At 35.3% G+C, this 25,887-nt stretch overlaps 1 protein-coding gene across 1 annotated transcript in view; it reads left to right on the top strand.

Annotated features, from left to right (window-relative positions):
- The window catches only part of LOC123557946 (nuclear pore complex protein Nup98-Nup96-like), a 53,585-nt gene extending 47,422 nt beyond the window's left edge, over positions 1 to 6,163 (top strand). The window contains exons 37-38 of the mRNA XM_053544772.1: positions 1,733 to 1,831; positions 3,644 to 6,163. Of these exons, the coding sequence (XP_053400747.1) occupies positions 1,733 to 1,831; positions 3,644 to 3,749 (205 nt within the window). The 3' untranslated portion in view covers positions 3,750 to 6,163. The remainder of the gene's footprint in view (positions 1 to 1,732; positions 1,832 to 3,643) is intronic.
- The last annotated feature ends 19,724 nt before the right edge of the window (positions 6,164 to 25,887 follow it).

Here is a 25,887-nt window from a genome sequence, read left to right on the forward strand (position 1 = left end):
CTAGATACATAGACACAGTCTTGTGCGCACCATCTCTCCTCATCCCCTTGACACAATTTAATGAAACTTCACACAAGTGATCAGTACCAACAGTAGTTGTGCATGGGGCATGTTAGGTTCCTTAAGAAAAAAAAATTGCAGAGTTATGGGACTTTGTTTTTTTGTTACTATACTATATACATAGACACAATCTTGTGCGCACCATCTCTCCTCATCCCCTTGACACAATTTAATGAAACTTCACACAACTGATCAGTAACAACAGTAGTTGTGCATGGGGCATGTTAGATTCTTTCAGCGACAAAAATTGCAGAGTTATGGGACTTTGTTTCTTGTTAACATACTATGTACATACAGCCTGCATATTCAATCTTGTGCGTGCCTAATCTACCAAACCCTTGCACACAATTTAATGAAACTTCACACAAGTGATCAGTACCAACCCTAGTTGTGCATGGTGCATGTTACATTCTTTTAGATAAAATTCTGCATAGTTATGGGACTTTGTTTTTTGTTACTATACTGTATACATACAGTCCACATAATTATGCAGTCTTGTGTGTGTCAAATTCAATGTACTGTGTCAGTGCATGCGGGGGGTACATTCATCACCTTTAGTGATAGCTCTAGTTTGGATTGTTTTGTCGTTTTTAGAAACTATTTGTTTGTAACAAATGAACTGAAAAGAATATGTGCATTTCCGGATTCAGAAATTTGTATTAGAGAAACAAATTGATAGCAAAGGCATGATCGTTGTAAACAGAAACAAAATTGGTAATATTATGTATAAATAAATGACTTGCATTTATCTGTATATAATAAAATATTTATCCAAAACTACTGAGGAAGAGTGTGTTTTACGCATGCTCACTGACAACACATAAAGGCCTGATATTGGGTCACTTTTGAATGACTGTTGCACCATATATAATACTATGAGGAAAATTTTGTAAATGACCAAGTGTTGGAATTTATCAATGTTCGTACATCCCCCATTTTACATACCCCTTTCTGGCGCTCACTTCGTGTGAGTTAAAATTTGCTTACTAGAGTATGTAAAGTTTTCAGCAAAAGCATTATTTTGATACCAGTAAATGATAATAATTTGCAGAAATAAAAAAGTGACAGGTCAAAAATCCCCCGTTATCTGTCCGGGTTTATGCAACAGTTTCGTTTTTGTCGTGTTGATGTGAAGTTTCCACTTTTCTGTATTTTATCATCAGTACAACTAATGGTGCATTTTGGGACTAGATCCTGTGCACCCAAATATCACTATTATCTTTAACTCATGAACACTATTTTCCATTGTCTAGTCTTGATACATTTGAAGAAATGATTAGATCTATGTTCATTTAAACAAAACTTTTTAAAACATTTCCCCTTCTTATTTTTATAACAATAGCAAAACCATCAGGCTTACTGTCAAAACTGAAAGCCAAACAGAAAATATCAGAAAGAACAATTTAATGCAGAAAAAAAGAAAGAATCCGTATCACTATCACTAGGTTTTCCTGTCAGATAGGCAGCGCCTAATTTCATATTATTAATACTCAACTCCTTATGTATATTATTGGCCATTGGTTGGGTTTTTCGATGTGCCAGGTTACTACATTCTACAGTTACACCTGAAATTTCTAATGAGACTTTCCTTCTTACTATGTCGGTCAGACTTGGCAAATAAAGCAGCCAATTTCCTCAGACTGATTCTCATATTTAAAGCATTATTTTTCAGACTGTGTCAGTCAGAAATGGCAAAGAAAGCAGCAAATTTCCTTAGACTGATTCTCACATTTCAAGCTGAGGCCAATGGAGAACCACAGCCTCCAATGAGGTTAGAATTTTTCTGATAAAACTAAAAAATATTAAACGCTTAATAATATATCTTAACGGTAGTACATTTTAACATGTTGGTATTATGTTCTTAAAATTTATTTTGCATACGTCTATTCTACATATAATTGCATTGCTGCACTCTCGATTTAAATATTGTTGCAATTGGTAATACGATATAGCGGCTTTGTTCTGCAGGTTTTTATTTCTGCTATCACTGAGAAATAAATTCCGCACATTTAAACTACCTGCAGAATATTTTGACGCAGAAATAAACTTTGATATTTCGCTTATTATAATGACCGGTTATTTTTTGTCTGCTGTCAGGTTATTCACACCGTATTGATTGTGGTTGATTGCTATTGTTATTGTATCAATCTATTGTCCACGAATGAATGGTTACCGTTTCGGGCATGTAATCTTTACGTCAAGTGTATTTTACAAAACATTCTTAGGTTTATGAAAAGTTTAACAAACTAATTAATGTGTGTTGTAACCAAATGGACTACGTACTAGATTTTGCATTTGTATATATTTGTAAATAAATCGTAAATTTATCTACCAGCAGTATTACATTTTATGAAAATGCCTTTCAAAATGAATTGCGGGTACTAGACCTACAGTATTTATTTTTAAATCTGATTTTTGATTATGCACTGTAATGAAAAGAAATCAGATTTAAACATAAATCAGCTGCCCCAACTTCACTGTCCTAGATTCCTACCTAGATATACCTAGATACCAAGACATAACTGACGATATGCATTTGAGTCATTGAATATGACATAGTAAATGCAGTAGCTATTTCCCATGCACAGAATTTACTTCGGGTTTATGCAAACCGCAAAAATTAATTCCTGTTTTTCTCGAATGTCGCAGAAATAAAAAACGCAGAAATAAACTAGGCCCATTTTAGGACAAAACTGCAGAATTTTTTGCCTGCAGAATTAACCCGCTATATGGTAATAGGCTTTCCTAAAGTCCATTAATTTTGATAAATGAAATAGTGCTTATTTGCCTCAAGACAAGATAATGAATGAAGTAATAAATAGAGGATATTACACGAGTGTCTTTTCATATTGAATTTATTAAATGAGTGGAATAAAACTAAAATGCGAGGCTCAGCCAAGCATTCCATCAATTTTATTTGAGTTGAATATATTCAATGTGTAAAGTCACAAATAAAATATTCTTTTTATCACAAGTTAGCTTTTCCTGCCAAAACATCAAAAATTCTACTTTCTTTAACTATAATAAACAGTCAGTTTGACCAAAATCTCCTATACGTAAAACGACGTTGACATCAAGGTTTTATCAGACTAATATATTATCAGTTTTATGTAATGGCTTTATTTCACTCTCGTGACATCAAACGTGATAAAATTGTTAGATAGGAGTGTGTAAAGAGAAAAGAAATCTTCTTTATGCAGCTTTCTAATATGTCTTGATATTTCTGTCATTTAAAACAAAGGAAGTCATGCATTGTAAACAATGGTTTATGTGGGAACTAGTTCGAGAACATCAGGACAACAGATAACCACATGATGCTCAGTTCATTACTACATAGATGAATTTTATCATCTTGTCTCAGTAAGCATTTTAGAATGAAAACAAACAAAGCTTCCTTGTGGTTTGTCTGACATCAGGTTCACCATGGTTTATCATTCAAATGCTTGGCTATTTAACCACTCGGGCTTATGCCCCTATGGTTCAATTCCTACACATTTAAATTTTGAACAGCGGTCAATCAGACGAATTACAACCATTGCCTTGTTTGATAAGTTTTTAATTTACAATTCTGGTTTTCTTTCAGGTTATTAGCACCATACATAAGTAACTTACCAATGCCAGAGGACTACACCTTGCATGAGTTACGTGCCCTTACTCGAAGTTACATGATGGAACAGACTGTATCATGAGACACTATTGTTCAATGTTAAATGATTAGAAAATCATGCTTAAACATGGGTGTTGCATGTTCACTGAATATACTAGGTGTTAAAGTGAAGCTGGTTCCAAAATTACAAAACAGAGGTTTGAGACCAGTGTCAGAATATAGAAGCTTAATTTGTCTTTTAATTCTGTTTTACTGTCTTGGATTCAGAACTTCAAAAACTTTATCATATAGATGGTGGACTTGGATCTTTTCATAAGACATCAGTAATTATTTAATCTGTAAAAATTGCAAAGATTTAGATTTAAACTTTAAGCTAGGGCTTGTCAAAACATTAAACTTGCTTTTTCTAAACTAAAACTGATTCCGTAGATTATGTTTCAGTGTAATTCATGAAATGCTCTTCATTTGCTAAATTGGTATTTTTCTGCAAATTACACTTTCATATTGTTGTGTCAGATATTCACTTCAGTTTCTGCTTCTTTTGATGGAGTATTTGTGAATTTTATGTCAAACAGTGATGTTTGCTTGAAGATCAAGTACAGTTTATTTTTCCAGTATTTCATATATTTAAACTTGTTCACATCTCAGAATTTTCTTCTTTTGAAGAGAATTAAATTTTGAGATTCACAGAAACATAGATTTCTGTTATTCCCTTTGCTCACAAAATCCTTTGAAAGGTTTTTAATAACTGTAACACACATGTAGGTTTGATAGGCAAGTTGTCAACTTACATGATAATTATGTACATGTATGTTGTAAAGATTATGTCATTTGTACATATATGCATTTCCACAGGTGATTTGGTATTGCTTTTGTTGTACATTTAGTTGTAGTTTGGTTATCATGACCTGAAAATTGTGGATCATTTAGTATGTTTTGTGTTTTGGTTCAGCAATTTTTCCAAAAATATAATTTTGTCTTGAGCTTTTATGTTCCATTGAGGTATCATTGAAATTGGAGAATTTGCATCGTTTTGTCCTGCCTTGTTTGAATTTTAAATGTCTAATGGGTAGAATAATTAAGGGGATAAGATGGAGCAGATTAAATGTTTGAATAACCAACAGATTGAAGTGAGGATATTTATCCATCAGTCACTGTGTCTTGTGTATTCAGAATATATTGTATGACCTTCAGGCAAACAAATTCACTAAATGTTAATGCTCCACTTTGGCAGAAGAGAAGGCTCAGAAAGTTAGGGTAATAATTATCTGTACCAAAATATTAAGTTTTATTCATTATTGTACTAGTATACAAGTATTTTACCTATTTGAATACAGACTCTTCTAAACTTTGTAATGTCTTCTGTAATTCTTGGGCACACCTTGTGATTTATCTCACACAGTTGTAGGTCAGCTTCCCATTAAGTTGTAAGCCATTGACACAAAATATAAATATGTGAACTTGTGATGATAACATTAGAGACAACTTGCTACCCTGACTTGTCTTGCTTTCAGAATGTGCACTGGCACCTGCATTTGATAAACCACAGAATAGCAAGTTTTTGTTTAAAATTTTACTAAGAAACAGTATGTAGGATATTAACTTTCAGTCATTCGCATATCTGTGCTGTTATTGCAAATGGTTGATAAGCAATGCTATTTTTCAGCCCAGTTATATTTCTGTTTATAAAAAGGGCATTTTCATGTGGTTCTGGGATGATCTGTGTATGAAAAGAATTGGAACCACTGCCTTACCCTTGCATGATCGTAAGAGGCGACTAATAGGGTCTTAACACTTGGTTTTGCTGTAACTCTGTGATTCCAGCAGGTATGCAGATTTTGATTCCATACCTCATGTTTTTATTTCGATGTAAATGAGATATGAAACCAAAATTTGTTGTCCTGTTTTGGTGCGCCGTAAAACACAAATAAAAAAATGAATAAATAAAAAGGGCATTTTGGAAGTCTTCACTTTTCTTGCAATGAAAGACATTTTTTTTTTAGTTTTTTAGTATGATATTATACTTTTATCATTTGGGAATATGGTCAAAACAGTCCCCCTAAAAACCCATGATTATACATGTACAACCTTCAAGTATAGTCACAAAGTAATGTGCTATGTATACAAGTTTGCTTTTCAGCAACATACGGTACATTCATTTAAACTTGTGTCAAAATTGGGAAGGCAAACAAAATAAGGTACTGTTCTAAAAATATGTTATCAAATAACTGCAAGTTTTAGTCACTGAAATGCCAGTTATTTTATTGAAGCACCACACCTTATTGGAAATTGGTAGAACATGACCAAAATACAGGAATGATTTTCAAGTTAAACATTATTTTTGTTTAGTAATTTTTTCATTTGAACACACTCATCGGATGATATATTTCTTGTATGCTATTGTTGTATATGCACCTGTTTCAAATTACGATATTCTGTATAGTAACTTGGACATTGCTATGTAAACTTGCTGTTTAGAAAAAAAAAGGACAAGGATTTTGATGTGTGCTTATTTATTTTACTGAAATACTTCTGAAAAGATGTTCCTAAGAAAAGTCTAGTCCAAAACAAAAATAGATGGGTTGGGTTATCTACAGGTAATACAGCACCTACAGATGTACTATAGTTGAAGGTAACCTAATAATCTCCTTCCACTAAAGCTGGAGCGTATAGAGAAGCTGTCTGTCTGTCTGTCACACTTTTTGACTAGCAACTGATGGGAATGTAATGAAACTTTTACAATGGTAGAAAGTGAAGAGTGCAGGAACCATAACTTGAATAGTTTTTGAATTATCACACTTTTTACACGCCAGAAGGGACATATTATGTTATGACGCCGGTGTCCGTCCGTTAGCAATTTCGTGTCTGCTCTGTAACTCTTGAATCCCTTGAAAGATTTCAAAGACATTTTATAACAAGAGGACCATGATGGTCCTGAATCGCTCACCTCTTCCCACATGACCCAGTTTTGAGTATGACGTCATTATTTGACATAGTGACCTAGTTTTTGAGCTCATGTGACCCAGTTTTGAACTTGACCTAGATATTATCAAGATAAAAATTCTGACCAATTTTCATAAAGATCCATTGAAAAATATGGTCACTAAAGAGGTCAGAAGGTTTTTCTATTATTTGACCTATTGACCTAGTTTTCGAAGGTACGTGACCCTGTTTTGAACTTTACCTAGATATCATCAAGGTGAACATTCTCACTAATTTTCATGAAGATCTCATGAAAAATATGGCCTCTAGAGAGGTCACAAGGTTTTTCTATTTTTATACCTACTGGCCTAGTTTTTGACCGCATGTGACCCAGTTTCGAAACTGACCTAGATATCATCAAGGTGAACATTCCGATCAATTTTCATGAAGATCCATTGAAAAATATGGCCTCTAGAGAGGTCAAAAGATTTTAATAATTTTAGACCTACTGACCTAGTTTTTGACTGCAGTTGACCCTGTTTCAAACTTGACCTAGATATCATCAAGATGAACATTCAGACCAACTTTCATACAGATCCCGTGAAAAGTATGGCCTCTAGAGAGGTCACAAGGTTTTTCTATTATTTGACCTACTGACCTAGTTTTTTAAGGCACGTGACCCAGTTTCAAACTTGACCTAGATATCATCAAAGTGAACATTCTGACCAATTTTAATGGAAATCCATTCACAAGTATGGCCTCTAGAGAGGTCACAAGGTTTTTCTATTTTTAGACCTGCTGACCTAGTTTTTGTCCGCACATGACCATGTTTCGAACTTGACCTAGATATCATCAAGATGAACATTCAGACCAATTTTCATACAGATCCCATGAAAAATATGGCCTTTAGAGAGGTCACAAGGTTTTTCTATTATTTGACCTACTGACCTAGTTTTTGAAGACACGTGACCCACTTTCGAACTTGACCTAGATATCATCAAGGTGAACATTCTGACCAATTTTCATGAAGATCTCATGAAATATATGGCCTCTAGAGAGGTCACAAGGTTTTTCTATTTTTAGACCTACTGACCTAGTTTTTGATCGCACGTGACCCAGTTTCGAACTTGACCTAGATATCATCAAGACGAACACTCAGACCAACTTTCATACAGATCCCATGAAAAATATGGCCTTTAGAGAGGTCACAAGGTTTTTCTATTATTTGACCTACTGACCTAGTTTTTGATGGCACGTGACCCAGTTTCGAACTTGACCTAGGTATCATCAAGGTGAACGTTCTGACTAATTTTCATGAAGTTCTTGTGAAATATATGGCCTCTAGAGAGGTCACAAGGTTTTTCTATTTTTAGACCTACTGACCTAGTTTTTGACCGCACATGACCCAGTTTCAAAGTTGACCTAGATATCATCAAGATGAACATTCTGACCAACTTTCATACAGATCCCATGAAAAATATGGCCTTTAGAGAGGTCACAAGGTTTTTCTATTATTTGACCTATTGACCTAGTTTCTGATGGCACGTGACCCAGTTTCGAACTTGACCTACATATCATCAAGATGAACATTCTGACCAATTTTCATGAAGATCTTGTGAAATATATGGCCTCTAGAGAGGTCACAAGGTTTTTCTATTTTTAGCCCTACTGACATAGTTTTTGACGGCACATGACCCAGTTTCGAACTTGATCTAGATATCATCAAGGTGAACATTCTGACCAATTTTCATGAAGATCTTGTGAAATATATGGCCTCTAGAAAGGTCACAAGGTTTTTCTATTTTTAGACCTACTGACCTAGTTTTTGAAGGCACGTGACCCAGTTTCGAACTTGACCTAGATATCATCAAGATGAACATTCTGACCAACTTTCATAAAGATCCAATGAAAAATGTGACCTCTAGAGTGGTCACGAGCAAAAGTTTACGGACGGACGGACGAACGCACGGACGGACGACGGACACCGCGCGATCACAAAAGCTCACCTTGTCACTTTGTGACAGGTGAGCTAAAAATGTTCACCACATTGTGGCGACATGCAGAGCACATGTTTTGGATGGCTTGCTTCAAGGTCAATGTCACACTTGGGGGTCAAAGGTCATATTACTGTTTTGTGTCTCCTCTGTAACTGAACTGCTTGAAGGATTTTAAAGAAACTTGGCACTTAATGTTCACCACATGGAGACTACATGCAGAGCACATGTTTCAGTTGGGTCGCTTCAAGGTCACACTTACTGGTCAAAGGTCGTACCTTATCGTATATTGCTCCGCACTGCAGTGCTCTTGTTAAACTTAAATTTCTTGTGTCCAGAAAATAAACTTTTAAGTCACTGCAGGAAATGTAATGAAACTAGATTATAATGGATGATGGTAACTATTAGGAAATGCATTGCACAAAAACCATAACCATCATTTATAGACACAATCTAATTCCTGAATTGTCTCCCTTACTGTACTTCCATTTTCTTGTCAGTATGGTAACTGCTGATGGTAAAGAAATAAATTCCTTATGTAACTGATTTTCAATGTAATGATGGCAGCAAGATGTGCAAGAACAATAACTGTCTTGAATAATTTGGAATTACCTCTCATATTTGTCCATTTTGAGAAAAAAATGGACATGATGTTACAGCTTGCTGATCTGTCTAGTTTCCATTTTGCTAACAACTCCCCCTCCCCACTCCAATAGAATAGGGAGAGTGGAGATCTACAGATGGCGAGTTTGATCCCAGTACAGGGATATGTTTTCCAACAGGATTTGATTAAAAAAAGTTTGTGTTTTGGGGTTTAACACCATTTTTCAACAGTAATTCAGTCATGTAACGGCGGGCAGTTAACCTAACCAGTGTTTCTGGATTCTGTACAATTACGAACCAGTTCTCCACAAGTAACTGCCAATTTTCCTACATGAATCAGAGGTGGAGGACAAATGATTTCAGACACAATATCTTCTATCAAATCGTCACGGAGAACATTTGCCCCGCCCGGGGATCAAACTCGCGATCCGTAGACCAACGCTCTCCCTACTGAGCTAAGCGGGTGGGCTATAAAAACAAGAGGACCATGATGGTCCTGAATTGCTCACCTGTTCAAACGCAACCTAGTTCATTGTGGCTAAGTTTCATTGAAAACCACCAAGTAGTTTCAGAGTAGATGCCATAACAAAAATTGTTAATAGACGAAAGGACAGACCATGGAGATAAGGCGATTTGTTTAGTCCACCATCTGTAGATAATAAAGAGTAACCTCTCGGGTAATTATGTTGAACTTAAATTCACACTACTAAGGGCTAGGCCTTTTTTTCAACCGGGCATTGTAATTTCAACAATCTCTGTACAAGGTTCATGTAAATATAGCCTTTAGAGTGTCAGTACTACTTTTGATTTGGTTGAGCAAGTGACATTATTAGTCCTAGGAAATAACAAGAAGAGTAATTATTGTTACAGTTTATAAATATATTTTTATTTAACTAGCATCACATTGCTGACATAAATCTTGTGAATAATGATATCCACAGAAATTATACATTATAATATAGTATTTGTAATACAAGCTGGCATTTTTTATCTAAATAATATATAAATAAGAGATATGTTTCCCACAGTATGTGATATTAAACATGCTAGATTGTTTGATAGACATTGCAATATAAGCCTTGTGTATCAAATGCAAATTATAATTTTTCATGAACAGCATATGATATGTTTCTGATTTAAAAAGTAACCAATATCTTTTTAGTTGTAGACAGCTATTAGTACTAGGTATTTTGCATTGCGAGCTTAGTATATTGTCAAATAGAAGGATCACAGGCATATCTCCACATCCCTGAAAGATCCATACTATAGACAGAGAAATTCCCACTGATATGCTCGCATGTTGTACAGCTTCATAGAAGCATTTGTTTTTACAAGTAAATTCAACTTTATACGGCACATAGTGCCCCCAGTACAGTAATAACTAAACAGCCATATACAAAACTATCTCACAACATCCAACTTACATTCAAAATAGTTCCTCTTCAAAAACAATTATATCATATGCTGTCATTGTCTTCAAAAGCTAGTTCTTGTCAATGATATATGTACTGATAACAATCAAACATGTTTCATATTTGCAGATACTGGGTTTTAACAGCTAGGTCAAAGATGAAGATTTTTTTTCTGTGCATGTTATATTATCCATAATTATTCAACACAATAAAAATGTTGTTGCAGTTTGAACCTTTACTTTTGCATACATTATTGCATTGTTGATATTTTTAATCACATGTGGCCAAAGTTAAAGTAAGGTAAAATATGGTAATTTAGCATTATTTAACTTTTGACTGGCAAAAACATTGTGTTGTGATGTTAAATGCCAAATACAATGACAATATGTTGATAAAACACAAAAATGAAAACAGTATCAAACAGAAACAGATATTAACACAAGCAATGAACAAACACACTTAAAAAACTTTAACATGAAAGAGCTACAATGTGATCTGTGTAGATAGTAACATCAGTGCCAAGCACATAATATATACATAAATTACATAGTATAATTCTTTTAACATCCTATTAAATTTAAATCATTTACTTATGTATACAAGTTTAAAGACACTATGTCAATTGTTTTTCATTCTATAAGCACTGTAATATTTGTCTTATTTACAGGTATTGGTGACATTAACCAATGACTGAGAGACAACATAACTGTAAAGTTTTTGTAAAGACACAAATAGCAATTGTTTCTCATACAATAAAATGAAAATACCTTTACAATACACACTGCATGTTGCTGACAATGTTCAAAAATGATTGGTCTAATTGATGATAGCAATAACTGTTAAGCTTTGAAACATAGAAAGCATAACAACCAAATATTTGTTGCATACCACAAAATTTGACCAAGTTGATAAATGTAAAACATAATGATACATCAAGCTTGTTCATGCAATAAATAACTTAAACTATAAAAAGTGAATTTACCAATTAAAACTTCGCACATCTGTTAAAAAAATTGATTTGTAAAATGGCATATTCTACTGACATGCTTAAATTGAGAAGTAGAGCTATCACTAAAGGTGATGAATGTACCCCCGCATGCATTGACACAGTACATTGCAATTTGACGCACACAAGATCGCATAATTATGTGGACTGTATGTATATAGACTGTATGTATACAGTATAGTAACAAAAACAAAGTCCCATAACTATGCAGAATATTCATCTAAAAGAACGTAACATGCACCATGCACAACTAGGGTTGGTACTGATCACTTGTGTGAAGTTTCATTAAATTGTGTGCAAGGGTTTGGAAGATTAGGCGCGCACAAGATTGCATATGCAGACTGTATGTACATAGTATATTAACAAGAAACAAAGTCCCATAGCTCTGCAATTTCTGTCGTTGAAAGAACCTAATATGCCCCATGCACAACTACTGTTGTTACTGATCACTTGTGTGAAGTTTCATTAAATTGTGTCAAGGGGATGAGGAGAGATGGTGCGCACAAGATTGTGTCTATGTATATAGTATAGTAACAAAAAACAAAGTCCCATAACTCTGCAAAAAAAAAATTCTGAAAGAACCTAACATGCCCCATGCACAACTACTGTTGTTACTGATCACTTGTGTGAAGTTTCATTAAATTGTGTCAAGGGGATGAGGAGAGATGGTGCGCACAAGATTGTGTCTACGGACAGACAGACGGACGGACAGACAGAGAGACAACCTGAAACCAGTATACACCCCCTTAACAACTTTGTTGTCGGTGGGTACAATAATAGTCTTTTCAAGAGTAGAAGCAACAACAGACATAATATTGACAGACTGATTAGAAAATTCAATTTGACAAGCCCACCATTCTTAAAGATGGTGAGCTATTAAGCTATTTCAAATAGTGGAAACATTCCCTTGTTATGTTTTTATGGTGCCCACCCACATAAAGCAAAAGCACCATACAGTACCAACTTCATTTTTTTATGAAGTTGGCACTGCAAGACAGCCAAACGGGTGATATTTTCAAGAAACACATTAAGGATGCACAAATGAATAGTAATTTACTTTGTTTATTATTTCTTATACAAATAAATTATTTTATGGTCTGACCAATAGGTTTCCACTGTTCCAACTGTAGCGTCTAGGTTTGAAAAAATAAGATCTAAAGTTGTCAAATTGTCAGTTGTTGATTCATTTACAAGTTGTTCACACACCAGCGATTCTGATAAGTACTCTAGAACAGGTCTAGATTTAACCGCTACATCAATATTAAAATCCCCTAAAATAACCATAGGTGTTGACACACTTACTCTTTGTAACAGTTCATCTCTCAAGAATGTGCGAAACATACTGTCAGACATACTGGGAGATTTGTATAACACAACAATCTGCACTTCTTGATTACCCTGCACAATCTTCACAATTGTGAATTCACAATTTTCCGAATTAAACGAGCAATATGAAGATATATTCATTTCATTTCTGACATATACAGCTATTCCATGTGAAGGTCTGTGAGTTGGTGATTGTGACGATTGATCATTTCGTATTAGGCGAAAGCCATCTATATCATACTCAGCATCAGTATCAGAATAGCACAACCGTGTTTCAGCAAGACCAAATATGTGTGATGACATGAGAGTATGATCATATTTGACATCCTTAAAATGTTTATGTAGAGACCTGCAATTACTGAAAGCTACTTTTAATGTTGAATCCACCGATTCTAAAGGAACATAGCACAACTCCAGTCTAGCACTATTTTGTAACCTATCCATTTCAGTCATTACTTTTTGATCACATTGTAAAGCTTGCTCATTGAAATTTAGAATTTGTAGCTTATCTAACGATTTAACTCTACTCAATGCAACATAATGTAGGTGTGGAACTTTCCGTGTTTTCCGCTGAGACAGGTCAATTACAGCACTTTCTAAAGTAGTACCTTGTGCTCTATGAACAGAACGCCCAGCAGACGGTTGCAAAGGGTACTGAATCCTTTCAAATGTCTTTTTGTTGTATGTAAAAGACCTTTCAATGTCAAATATCGGTGTCCAATTATGGTCTATATCTGAATGGTAAAATCCACGGTTTCTATATTTTATCCTTGTTTCATTTCCAGCTTTTGCCTCATCAAACTGCACCCATATGACACTTGGTCGATTTGTCTCTACTTGCTTGTATTCTAGATGTTTTACAATACAAGAAGCTCCATCAGCTAATCCATCTTCAGTGTCTACATTAACTGTTAGATCATAAATCATTCCAACTACAACTAGTAACTGACAATGTAAATTTGCTGTTTTGTTTGGATCTGTTGGCAATTTCTGTATGGCTTCTTTCTGTTTTTCATTTGAAAGTTTTGGGAAAACAACAGAATCATGACATGGTATATAAAACTTTCTGCGTGTTTAAACTATCAATAATTTTTTCATTGAATATATGCATGTAATAATTTTCTGCAAACAGATGTGGCGAGTCCTTCTGGTAATTTTGTGCATCTGTGTTTACTTCACACTGTTTTAGAACAGTTTTGTCATCATCTGTCAAACAATTGCTTCTAAGTCTGTTTAAAAGTTCTGCAAATTTCAAATCATCCTTTTGTCTCATAATTTCTGTCAATTCATACAATGAAAAGTGTTCTTTCCACAGGTTTATTGAGAGAGCTTCTGCATCACGAGTTAAATCATTAAATATCCAGTCACCACTCACAGGTTTCAACTGAAACAAGTCTCCCACAACAATTACACTTACACCTCCAAATGGTATTCTTGTTCCTTTCAATTCTTGCAGTCTCTGATTAATAAAGTTTAGCATTCCATTGCTTACCATTGATATTTCATCAATGATCACAACTGACAGGTTTTTATACTTAGATCTAAAAGTATTCAAAGCATCACATGTTAATGTTTGATTTGCTTGTTTGTATTTTTGTTTGAAGGCAGATGAAATGGTTGAACCATTGATGTTAAATGCAGCTTTTCCAGTGTATGCACATAAAAGAACTCTAATGTCATCAGGGTTCTCGCCTTCTTTCAGATTAAGTATTCTATATAAGGTCTGATATAATGCTTTAATAACTACACTTTTGCCAACACCTGCACCACCTGAGAGAAAAGTATATAAAGGTAGCATCTTTGGTTTTCACCCAATGTATAAACATGATTGTAAAATTGTTTTCTGCTTAATGTTTAATGATTGCAATAGAGATCTATAGTCTTCATCAGAAAGAAGATTTTCATTTGAAAGTATCTGTGGAGCACTGACAGAACATCCAATTTCAATGCCAATATCATATTCACGGTGCTCAACTGCTCTATCAGGATTGAAATATATAAATGTTTCTGAGTCTACTGTTTCTTCTTCAGCAGTTTCAGCTTCTACTTGCTGAGTTCCAGGAGCTATTTCATCAAATGCATCATACTCTGCTTCTGCCAAATCTCTAGCAATTTCTAATTCTTCTGCATGATGTTCATAATAAGAGCATTTCTGGTCAACTGTTTCTTTCAATGACTCATAGTGTTCTTTGTATGTATTGAAATTTGCTGGCAGCAGATCAGTTAATTCATTTCTCCACGGATGAAATAATAGAAGTTTTTCTCTGTAATGGTTTTCTTCATCTGTTTTGCGACTGAATCTTACATATCTAATTACTTTTGAGTTTTGACGACGTCTGATTTTGATTCCACTTTTTAAAGTTATAACTGTTTCAATTTCCTCTAAGTCCTCATCATCTGTTACTTCCATATTATTTTCATCATCATTTCTTTCATCAGAGTCTCCATTTCCATCTGGATAAATCACTTCAAACAGTGACACATAATCCGCTAAACAATAATGCTGCAATACTTTTGGCCGTTTTGAGTATCTTTAAATAACATTGTCAGACATTATGTCTGTTGATTCAGCTGGCATATTTTCAAGTACAGAGGCAGGTTTCAATAACTGGACCCTTTCATTTGGAGTGGATGTATTAATAAACACGACATCTCTTGTACTTTTGGTCAAGGGCATTTGAAGGACCAAATAAACTGCCTCCTGAGCACTAACTTCAACACTATTTGAAAAAACATTTCCAATATGTCTTACTTGTCTTTTAATATCCAAGTTTCCATTTCTCGCTTCTTTGGCAGCTGCATGTAACAAATTACTCATACCTCTTTGAGACTTACTAATATATGACACTATATACATTGCACAGGCATAAGGATCTAGCACAAACTGTATGTCTACATTTGCCCTCCAACCTTTCAACACATGTTCATTATATAAATTCACACGTATTTCACTTGGATGACGTTTCAAAAATACTTTTGGTGAATTCAATGAACTTCTGATACATTTGATGTAATCTTCCTCACTCATTTGCACAACATTTGTCAAAACCTTATCATATGACATACTGTATCCATCTTTTTCATCATTCATTTTTTTCTGTAACTGCTGATATAATTTATGGTACTTGTCTCTGTCAATTTCAAGAGGTTCCAAAATCATAGTATTTGGAATTGTGGTAGTGGATAACCAAAGCGACAAAGTCTGTCTTCTCTTTTTCTACAAGTTCTAGAATGTTTGTGAGTTTGAATTTCTACAAGTGAACCAACAGCTGGATTACTGATAGAACATGTCAAATACTGATCCACATATGTGGTCAAGTCATTAATGGAATCCACTTTGTATTTTGGTGCATTCTTTACCCATACAATCATGTGAATGTGTGGAGACCCACGCTGCTGAAATTCAACTCTGTAAAAATAATCAGCAATTTCTCCAAGTGGTTTGTGCTCACTCTTAAGAACTGTATTAATAAACTCTTGTACTCTGTGGTCAAAATATCTAGAGCAAGTGACTGGATCTGACTGAATAAGTTTAATCTTTTGTTCCCATGAAAGTCCTTCAATTTGCTCATCAGAATAGTTGACCTTATCATTTAAAGTAGCTAACATTTTCAAAAGATCAGTCCATCTAGTGTCGGCAGAAGACAATGACATGAACCATGTTGGCATACCTAACTGTCTTAGCATTGCATATACATCTTTCTTTCGAGACTCCAAATAAGAAGGTGAGTTTTCGAAGTTGTTTAAATAAATAGTAACCTTCATCATTTCTGACAATATTATCAATGTACTCGGAGTTCATTACTTGAGCTGCAGTCACGTTACTTGTACCTGTTCGACATCTTCTAACAGCAAGATTGGCTTTATCATTCAGCTGCTTCATTTGTATCTTTTTCAGTGTAAAGAAAATATTTGGCACACAATTAGCAGCCCTTCTGTCTTGGCTTCTCAACTCCCATTTTGCAATGTCACTATAATTTACTGGCACAATTCTTGCTTCGTTTTCAAGACGCCTTTTACCACAAAATATGCTAGGGAAACAAAGATATTCTGAATCTGTATCTTGAAATATGCTAAGTGGTCGTTGACCTTCCCCTGGTGCGAATGTAAATGTCATGTTTCGATTTTCAAGGTTGGCATCATCTAGTAAAGTGTCAATATTTCCAACATTTTCCTGTGCGACTTCTTCTGCATCTGAATCATACAGCTCTTCACTATTATCTGTAATGTCTAAAGTTTGATGTCTTGATTTTCTTCACATGTAAAATGGTCATGAAATTTCAGCAGAAACATTTTCAAAGTCCTCAACGTCAAAATTTGATGCATGCTTTATTAATGTTTGAAAACAGGATCGCAATAAAGTGCTGTAATCTTGGTCATAAGTATACTCCTCCAAAAGGTCAGCCATACAAGAGTCAAAATGTTCATAACTGGTATCCTTTAAAATTTCCACTTGAGACTCAAAGAATTCATTTAATATTTGATTACTGTTTGCTGTTACACTTTCAATCCAATGTTCATCGATTTCTACATTAGCATTTTTATAAAGTTCACTGTTTTTCATTAACCAATGTAAGGCAACAAGTACTTTGTGGGGTCTAACATTTTCAGAGAAAGCACGACTTGAAAGACATTTTTTTCTTCAATTTTACTGGCACCGTAACATTTTCATCAAAAGGTCTTGGTAATGCATTTACTACAGGTTGAATATCAACTGGTACATTTACAACATTTCCTTTAATTGACAACTGGCGACCTCTTGGGAGTTCTCTTAATTGCATAAATTGTATGCGTAATGCAATTAAACGCTCTTCTAATGCGAAAAGTTCCAGCTCCTTTGGCTTACATGGCCACTTCATCCCATTCAAAACAGACAATTTCGGTACTTTACCACTGTTTATACTAGATTTACATGTTCTACAAACCCATTCTTTATTATCGACTGATACCACCCCTGTTACAAATTTTTCTTTCTCATTACAAGTCAAATATTTTACTTCTGTCACACTGTGTTTGAACCATGTTTGATGACAGCAACTGCATATATATAGCGATCCAACTGATATTCTTTCTTGAAAGCGATCAATACAAGTGTCAATATCTTGTCCACATCGTCTTCTCTTTCTTTGCAAGAATTCAGCTTCTGAAAACGAAGGATCTTTTCTCTTTAGAACTTTCCTTTTCCTATCCATAACCTTTTCAGCATTTTTACTCCTTGCATCTAATCTCCATTGTTGTTTTGCAATTCTTTCTTTTTCTAAATTATATGGATTTGATCTCAATTTTCTCTTTGACTTGTTTTATATTTCAAGTTCTCTTTGTTTAATGTCATCACTTGTTCGTTTCTCTCTTCTTTGTTTTGCTTCCCAAACCTTAAATTCTTGTACTATTCTCGCCCTCCTTTTCGACATCTTCTCATTCTCTTTCTCTTTTTCTCTGAACTCTTCAGACTGTCTGGCATTGCGCTTTGACTGAAGCGAGCGCTGTCTATCTTTCTTCTGATATTCTTCAGACTGTCTGGCATTGCTCATTGACTGAAGCGTGCGCTGTCTATCTTTCTTCTGATATTCTTCAGACTGTCTGGCATTGCGCTTTGACTGAAACGAGCGCTGTCTATCTTTCGTCTGATATTCTTCAGACTGTCTGGCATTGCGCTTTGACTGAAGCGAGCGCTGTCTATCTTTCTTCTGATATTCTTCAGACTGTCTGGCATTGCTCATTGACTGAAGTGTGCGCTGTCTATCTTTCTTCTGATATTCTTCAGACTGTCTGGCATTGCTCATTGACTGAAGCGTGCGCTGTCTATCTTTCTTCTGATATTCTTCAGACTGTCTGGCATTGCGCTTTGAATTCAGAGAATATTGTTTATCCTTGTATTTGAATTCCTCACATTGTCTTTTCTCCTGCATGTAAGTTCTCATGTAAACTGTCCTTGAAGGCATCTTTTGTTTTTTTGTTTGCTTTAATTTACTTCTTTGCATTTGATCTTTGAAGTACTTGCCTATGAGTGTTTCACAAGAATCACAGTTCGATGTTTGTGGAGCTGTTTCTTTTTCACAAGCAGTACTATGATGACTAGGAGACTTCTTTTTCCTCTTATTTGTCAGTTTCCCATTCATTTAAACCAGGAGTGGCAGTAACAGCATTGACCAATTCCACTTTCTGTTCACTTAAACTCATTGCTGGTTCACAAAATACATTGGCAAAACGCACTGGCAATAAGTCAAATTGCGCTGTTATGTCAATCAACATACTGTCATATAAGGCATACATGTATGTAACAAGATCTTGTAACTGATGGAAAGAAATGAGTATTGATGTTCCATTTTCTGAGGACAATCCAGTCGCACCATGTGAATGTGAATCAAAAAAGAAATATTGGTCTTCCCTCTTAAACACTGCAGAACAAATTGATCCAATCATAAGAAGCAAGTAAGAGGACTTGATAAATGCAGTATCCAAGGACTGATAAAGAGAAGGCAAACTCATTGTAGCAAACTGCTGTGTGCAAACACCAGAGATAACCTCTAACTTGGTTACAGAAATCTGTTTATTCATGATATTAATATTGACAGGTAGTTTCATCAAAATTTAACAGGAAATTCCTAAATCGTTTGTTCTTTGGAGCTCTGTGACAGTTTTCTTGTATAATGAATCCCCATCTAAAAGAACATTATCCAAGTCTTTGCTGCTATTCAACCTTGAATAATTAGCATGAATCAAGGAACACATAGCATTTAATGTGCACTGCCTGCCACGTGACTCTACACTGAAAATACTTTCACCTTGATGAAATGAGCCTAGGATGAATATATCAGAACCCGCTGGTCTTGAGACTGGTACAGCCACGTATGGAAGTTCACAACCAGTCAAAACAGATGATTCTATTTCAGATGAACACATAGTGTTATGGAACTGGAAAGTTTTATCAGTTTCCTTTGTGGTTTCACTTGGTAAGCCACTAGAATCAGTTTGCATACAGCTTGGTAAATCATCAAGTGTATCAGTTGGCAAATCACAAGGCAAATCATAAGGCAAATCATAAGGCGCAGATGGCCCAGAGGGCTCAGAGAGGTGGGCATTGACCCCCATCTGCTTATCAGTGCCCTGCACAGACAGACAAAAAGGTCCATCTGTACCCATACCAGATGGCCCAGACGCAGAAGCGACATTAGGCACAGGCCACAGTGGACCTGTAGGGTCATGCCGACCCTCATCTGGCGTAGCTGCATCAGGATTGACACCAATCTTCTCACAACCATTTAACTTAATCACAGACCTGAAAATATAAAACAAAAAGGTGCATTTTCAGAAAGACTTCTCTGTCTGACTCAAAATGCTTTAAAATGAAAAACAAAAACACAGGACACAGATAAATTTTAAACTAGAGCCTTCAATGATATAACTGGCCCTTTATTTCCTTATAGATGTTGCTTCAATATGTGTTTGCATAGGATAATTATCTTTATGAATAGTGACAGGGAATGCAATCATAAATTAAACATCATGGTTTTCGAAGAAAATCATTCTTGAAGTCTAATAAGTAAAAAAATGCTAATATACAACTGTAAGCACTAAATGGTATCAAAGACATGCTGGTGTTCATGTACCTATCACTGATGTCAATCCTTCTATCTGCTTCTCTTTTCTCTCTCATTAGAGCAGTTTTAGCCTTCCTGGCTTGGCTACAGGACTTCTGTCTTAACTTTGGCATCCTAGGTAATATAAATACATGTATGAAAGATAACTTTTTTCAGTTAAACAAGTTATCTATGCTTAAAGTTATACATGATGCAACTTCCCTCTACCAGACAATAAAATAAACTTTTCATGTATATGATGTTTGTTAGCAGACAGAGAAATATTTTAAACTTTATACAACCATTTCAAATTATAAGCTTGGACTCTAGTAGCAAGGAAAGTTGGAACCTACATGACAAATAAGCTAAATACCAAACCTCTACAGGAAAGGTTGACATATCACATGTCATGTAGTTCTTAAAACTTGGTGTTCAGTGACCTTGATTTGAGGAGTTATACTGTGCGTCTAAAACATACATCAACTATCAGAAGACTTCGAAAGTACACGCTTGTAAAAGTTAAAATTACGAACATACAACTGCTTTACTTTATCATCTATTTTCATCTAAGTACTGAGCATGATATTAAACATATATCAGAGAATTGCAAATCATGGAATGGAGAAATATTTCTGTCTACATTCAAACTATATTACCTCACTCCTGAAAGTCCCCTATCTTCTGCTCTGTCAATCAAAATCAAACACTCTAAGTCCTCAAACAGATCACCTCCTTCCACAGTAGAATCACTATTAACACTCCTCTGTCACTATCAGTTTGATTAATCACTAATTCACTAAAATCACTAATTCACTAAAATCAGTCTGTCACTATCAGCTTTTTAGTCACAAAGTCTTAACACAATGAATATAATGTAGGTAAATTGTCACAAAAAGTGTTTTCTATAAATTCAGAAGGCTCAGGTTGATACTAGAAAAAAAGAGAAGTTTGTTAGTCAAAATAAGATTGATGACATGGTTCATAAATGAGCAAAAGCTAGAAATTTCAAATCTAAAAGTCCATTTACAATGCTATGATTACACTGAACTTACTTTGACAATCACCAGAAAATATTTTTTAATCTATACGTCTCAAATAAAGTATATTAGTATCGAGACGACTTTCAAAAATTTATAAGTATGCAAGAAATAAAGCAAACAATAAAGTGATAACCATGATCAACCAGGAAGTATTCTCCCTGGAAGAGGCCCTTTTCTGCATTGGTAATTGTAAACAAAATTATTGTTTATATATGCTTATTGTGCAAGGATATAATCTATATTGATAAACTGCAAATTGTTAAAAGCTGAGGACTTCTGCTAAAAAAATTCAATCGACAGAATTTAGCAAATAGAAAAAGTGGAAACTCCACAGGTCGCTCAACACAATCTTTTTTTACCAATGGCACCTACCCGGTACGGCTGAAGCCTGCGATTACTGATAATAAAGCATTCTATTATTATAATTGCAAGTCAAAAATTTTAGGAATGGGTACAATTCTGTCTTTGCAGAATTTAAGAGCATTTCAAGAATGATTTTTCTGCCATCAATGCAGAAATTCTAATAAGTAAACGTTTTCTCTTCCTCAGACAGAGATTTGGTAAGATGCGCCCCAACTGAAGAATCCTGAAAAGATAAAGACATAATTGAATAATAATCAATAATAATGATATTGATTGAAGATACATTGAAAAATATGGCCTCTAGAGAGGTCACAGGGTTTTTCTATTTAAAACCATACTGACCTAGTTTTTGACCACAGTTGACCCGGTTTCAAATCTGACCTAGATATCATCAAGATGAACATTCAGACCAACTTTCATACAGATTCCATGAAAAATATGGCCTCTAGAGTGGTCACAAGGTTTTTCTATTATTTGAACTACTGACCTAGTTTTTGACCGCATGTGACCCAGTTTCAAACTTGACCTAGATATTATCAAGATGAACATTCTGACCAATTTTCATGCAGATCACATAAAAAATATGGCCTCTATAGAGGTCACAAGGTTTTTCTATTATTTAACCTACTAACCTAGTTTTTGACCGCACGTGACCCAGTTTCGAACTTGTCCTAGACATCATCAAGATGAACATTCTGACCAATTTTCATGCAGATCCCATGAAAAATATGACCTCTAGAGAGGTCACAAGGATTTTCTATTATTTGATCTACTGACCTAGTTTTTGACCTCAGTTGACCCAGTTTCGAACTTGACCTAGATATTATCAAGATGAACATTCAGACCAACTTTCATACAGATCTCATAAAAAATATGGCCTCTAGAGTGGTCACAAGGTTTTTCTATTATTTGACCTACTGACCTAGTTTTTGACCGCACGTGACCCAGTTTCGAACTTGACCTAGATATCATCAAGTTGAACATTCTGACTAAATTTCATGCAGATCCCATGACAAATATGACCTCTAGAGAGGTCAAAAGGTTTTCTATTATTTGACCTAATGACCTAGTTTTGGACCGCATGTGACCCAGTTTAAAATTTGATTTTGATATCATCAAGGTGAACATTCTGACCAATTTTCATGAAGATCCATTGAAAAATATGGCCTCTAGGGAGGTCACAAGGATTTTCTATTTTTAGACCTACTGACCTAGTTTTGGACCGCAGTTGACCTAGTTTCGAACTTGACCTAGATATCATCAAGATGAAAATTCTGACCAATTTTCATGCAGATCCCATTTAAAATATGGCCTCTAGAGAGGTCACAAGGTTTTTCTATTATCTGACGTACTGACCTAGTTTTTGACCGCACGTGACCCAGTTTCAAACTTGACCTAGATATCATCAAGGTGAACATTCTGACCAATTTTCATGCAGATCCCATGAAAAATATGGCCTCTACAGAGGTCACAAGGTTTTTCTATTATTTGACCTAATGACCTAGATTTTACCGGCACGTGACCCAGTTTCGAACTTGACCTAGATATCATCAAGATGAACATTCAGACCAACTTTCATACAGATCTCATGAAAAATATGGCCTCTAGAGTGGTCACAAGGTTTTTCTATTATTTGACCTACTGACCTAGTTTTTGACCGCACGTGACCCAGTTTCGAACTTGACCTAGATATCATCAAGTTGAACATTCTGACTAAATTTCATGCAGATCCCATGACAAATATGACCTCCAGAGAGGTCACAAGGTTTTTCTATTATTTGACATAATGACCTAGTTTTGGACCGCACGTGACCCAGTTTCAAATTTGACTTTGATATAATCAAGGTGAACATTCTGACCAATTTTCATGAAGTTCCATTGAAAAATATGGCCTCTAGGGAGGTCACAAGGATTTTCTATTTTTAGACCTACTGACCTAGTTTTTGACCGCACGTGACCCAGTTTCGAACTTGACCTAGATATCATCAAGATGAACATTCTGACCAATTTTCATGCAGATCCCATTAAAAATATGACCTCTATTGAGGTCACAAGGTTTTTCTTTTATTTCACCTACTGACCTAGTTTAGGAACGCACGTGACCCAGTTTCGAACTTGACCTAGATATCATCGAGATGAACATTCTGACTAATTTTCATGCAGATCCCATGAAAAATATCACCTCTAGAGTGGTCACAAGGTTTTTCTATTATTTGACCTACTGACCTAGTTTTTGATCGCAGCTGACCCACTTTCGAACTTGACCTAGATATCATCAAGGTAAACATTCTGACCAACTTTCATGAAGATCCATTAAAAAGTATGGCCTCTAGAGAGGTCACAAGGTTTTTCTATTTTTAGACCTACTGACCTAGTTTTTATCGGCACGTGACCCGGTTTCGAACTTGACCTAGATATCATCAAGATGAACATTCTGACCAACTTTCATAAAGATCCCATGAAAAATGTGACCTCTAGAGTGGTCACAAGCAAAAGTTTATGGACGCACGCACGAACGGACGCACGGACGGACGACGGACGACGGACGCAGCGGGATCACAAAAGCTCACCTTGTCACTTTGTGACAGGTGAGCTAAAAATGTATCCAAAATCATTTTACTACCTGATCCATGTGGGGAAGTTGACAGTTACTAGTATAAAACAGATTTGTACTGGTACAGAATCCAGGAACAGTGGATAGGTTAACTGCCTGCCACTCTATATAAACTGAAATACTGTTGGAAAGAATTTTTTCTGGTTACAGGTTACCGTTACAGTGACCTTGAGTCTGAATATGATTTCCAGACTCTTTGTCATAAATATACAAGAGGACCATGATGGTCCTGAATCGCTCACCTCTTCCCACATGATCCAGTTTTGAGTATGACGTCGTTTTTTCTATTATTTGACATAGTGACCTAGTTTTTGAGCTCATGTGACCCAGTTTTGAACTTGACCTAGATATTACCAAGATAAAAATTCTGACCAATTTTCATGAAGATCCATTGAAAAATACGGTCTCTAGAGAGGTCACAAGGTTTTTCTATTATTTGCCCTATTGACCTAGTTTTTTAAGGCACTTGACCTTGTTTCAAATTTGACCTAGATATCATCAAGATGAACATTCTGACCAATTTTCATGAAGATCCATTCAAGGGTATGGCCTCTAGAGAGGTCACAAGGTTTTTCTATTTCAAGACCTACTGACCTAGTTTTTGATCGCAGTTGACCCAGTTTCAAACTTGACCTAGATATGATCAAGATAAACATTCAGACCAACTTTCATACAGATCCCATGAAAAATATGGCCTCTAGAGAGGTCACAACGTTTTTTCATTATTTGACCTACTGACCTACTTTTTGACGGCATGTGACCCACTTTCGAACTAGACCTAGATATCATCAAGGAGAACATTCTGACCAATTTTCATGAAGATTTCATGAAATATATGGCCTCTAGAGAGGTCACAAGGTTTTTCTATTTTTAGACCTACTGACCTAGTTTTTGACCGCACGTGACCCAGTTTCGAACTTGACCTAAATATCATCAAGATGAACATTCAGACCAACTTTCATACAGATCCCAGAAAAATATGGCCTCTAGAGAGGTCACAAGGTTTTTCTATTATTTGACCTACTGACCTAGTTTTAGATGGCACGTGACCCAGTTTCGAACTTGACCTAGATATCATCAAGGTGAACGTTCTGACCAATTTTCATGAAGATCTTGTGAAATATATGGCCTCTAAAAAGGTCACAAGGTTTTTCTATTTTTAGACCTACTGACCTAGTTTTTGACCGCACGTGACCCAGTTTCGAACTTGACCTAGATATCATCAAGGTGAACATTCGAACCAATTTTCATGAAGATCTTGTGAAATATATGGCCTCTAGAGAGGTCACAAGGTTTTTCTATTTTTAGACCTCCTGACCTAGCTTTTGATGGTACATGACCCAGTTTCAAACTTGACCTA

The sequence above is a fragment of the Mercenaria mercenaria genome, chromosome 5 (genome assembly GCF_021730395.1).
Source record: "Mercenaria mercenaria strain notata chromosome 5, MADL_Memer_1, whole genome shotgun sequence".
NCBI lineage: Eukaryota > Metazoa > Mollusca > Bivalvia > Venerida > Veneridae > Mercenaria > Mercenaria mercenaria.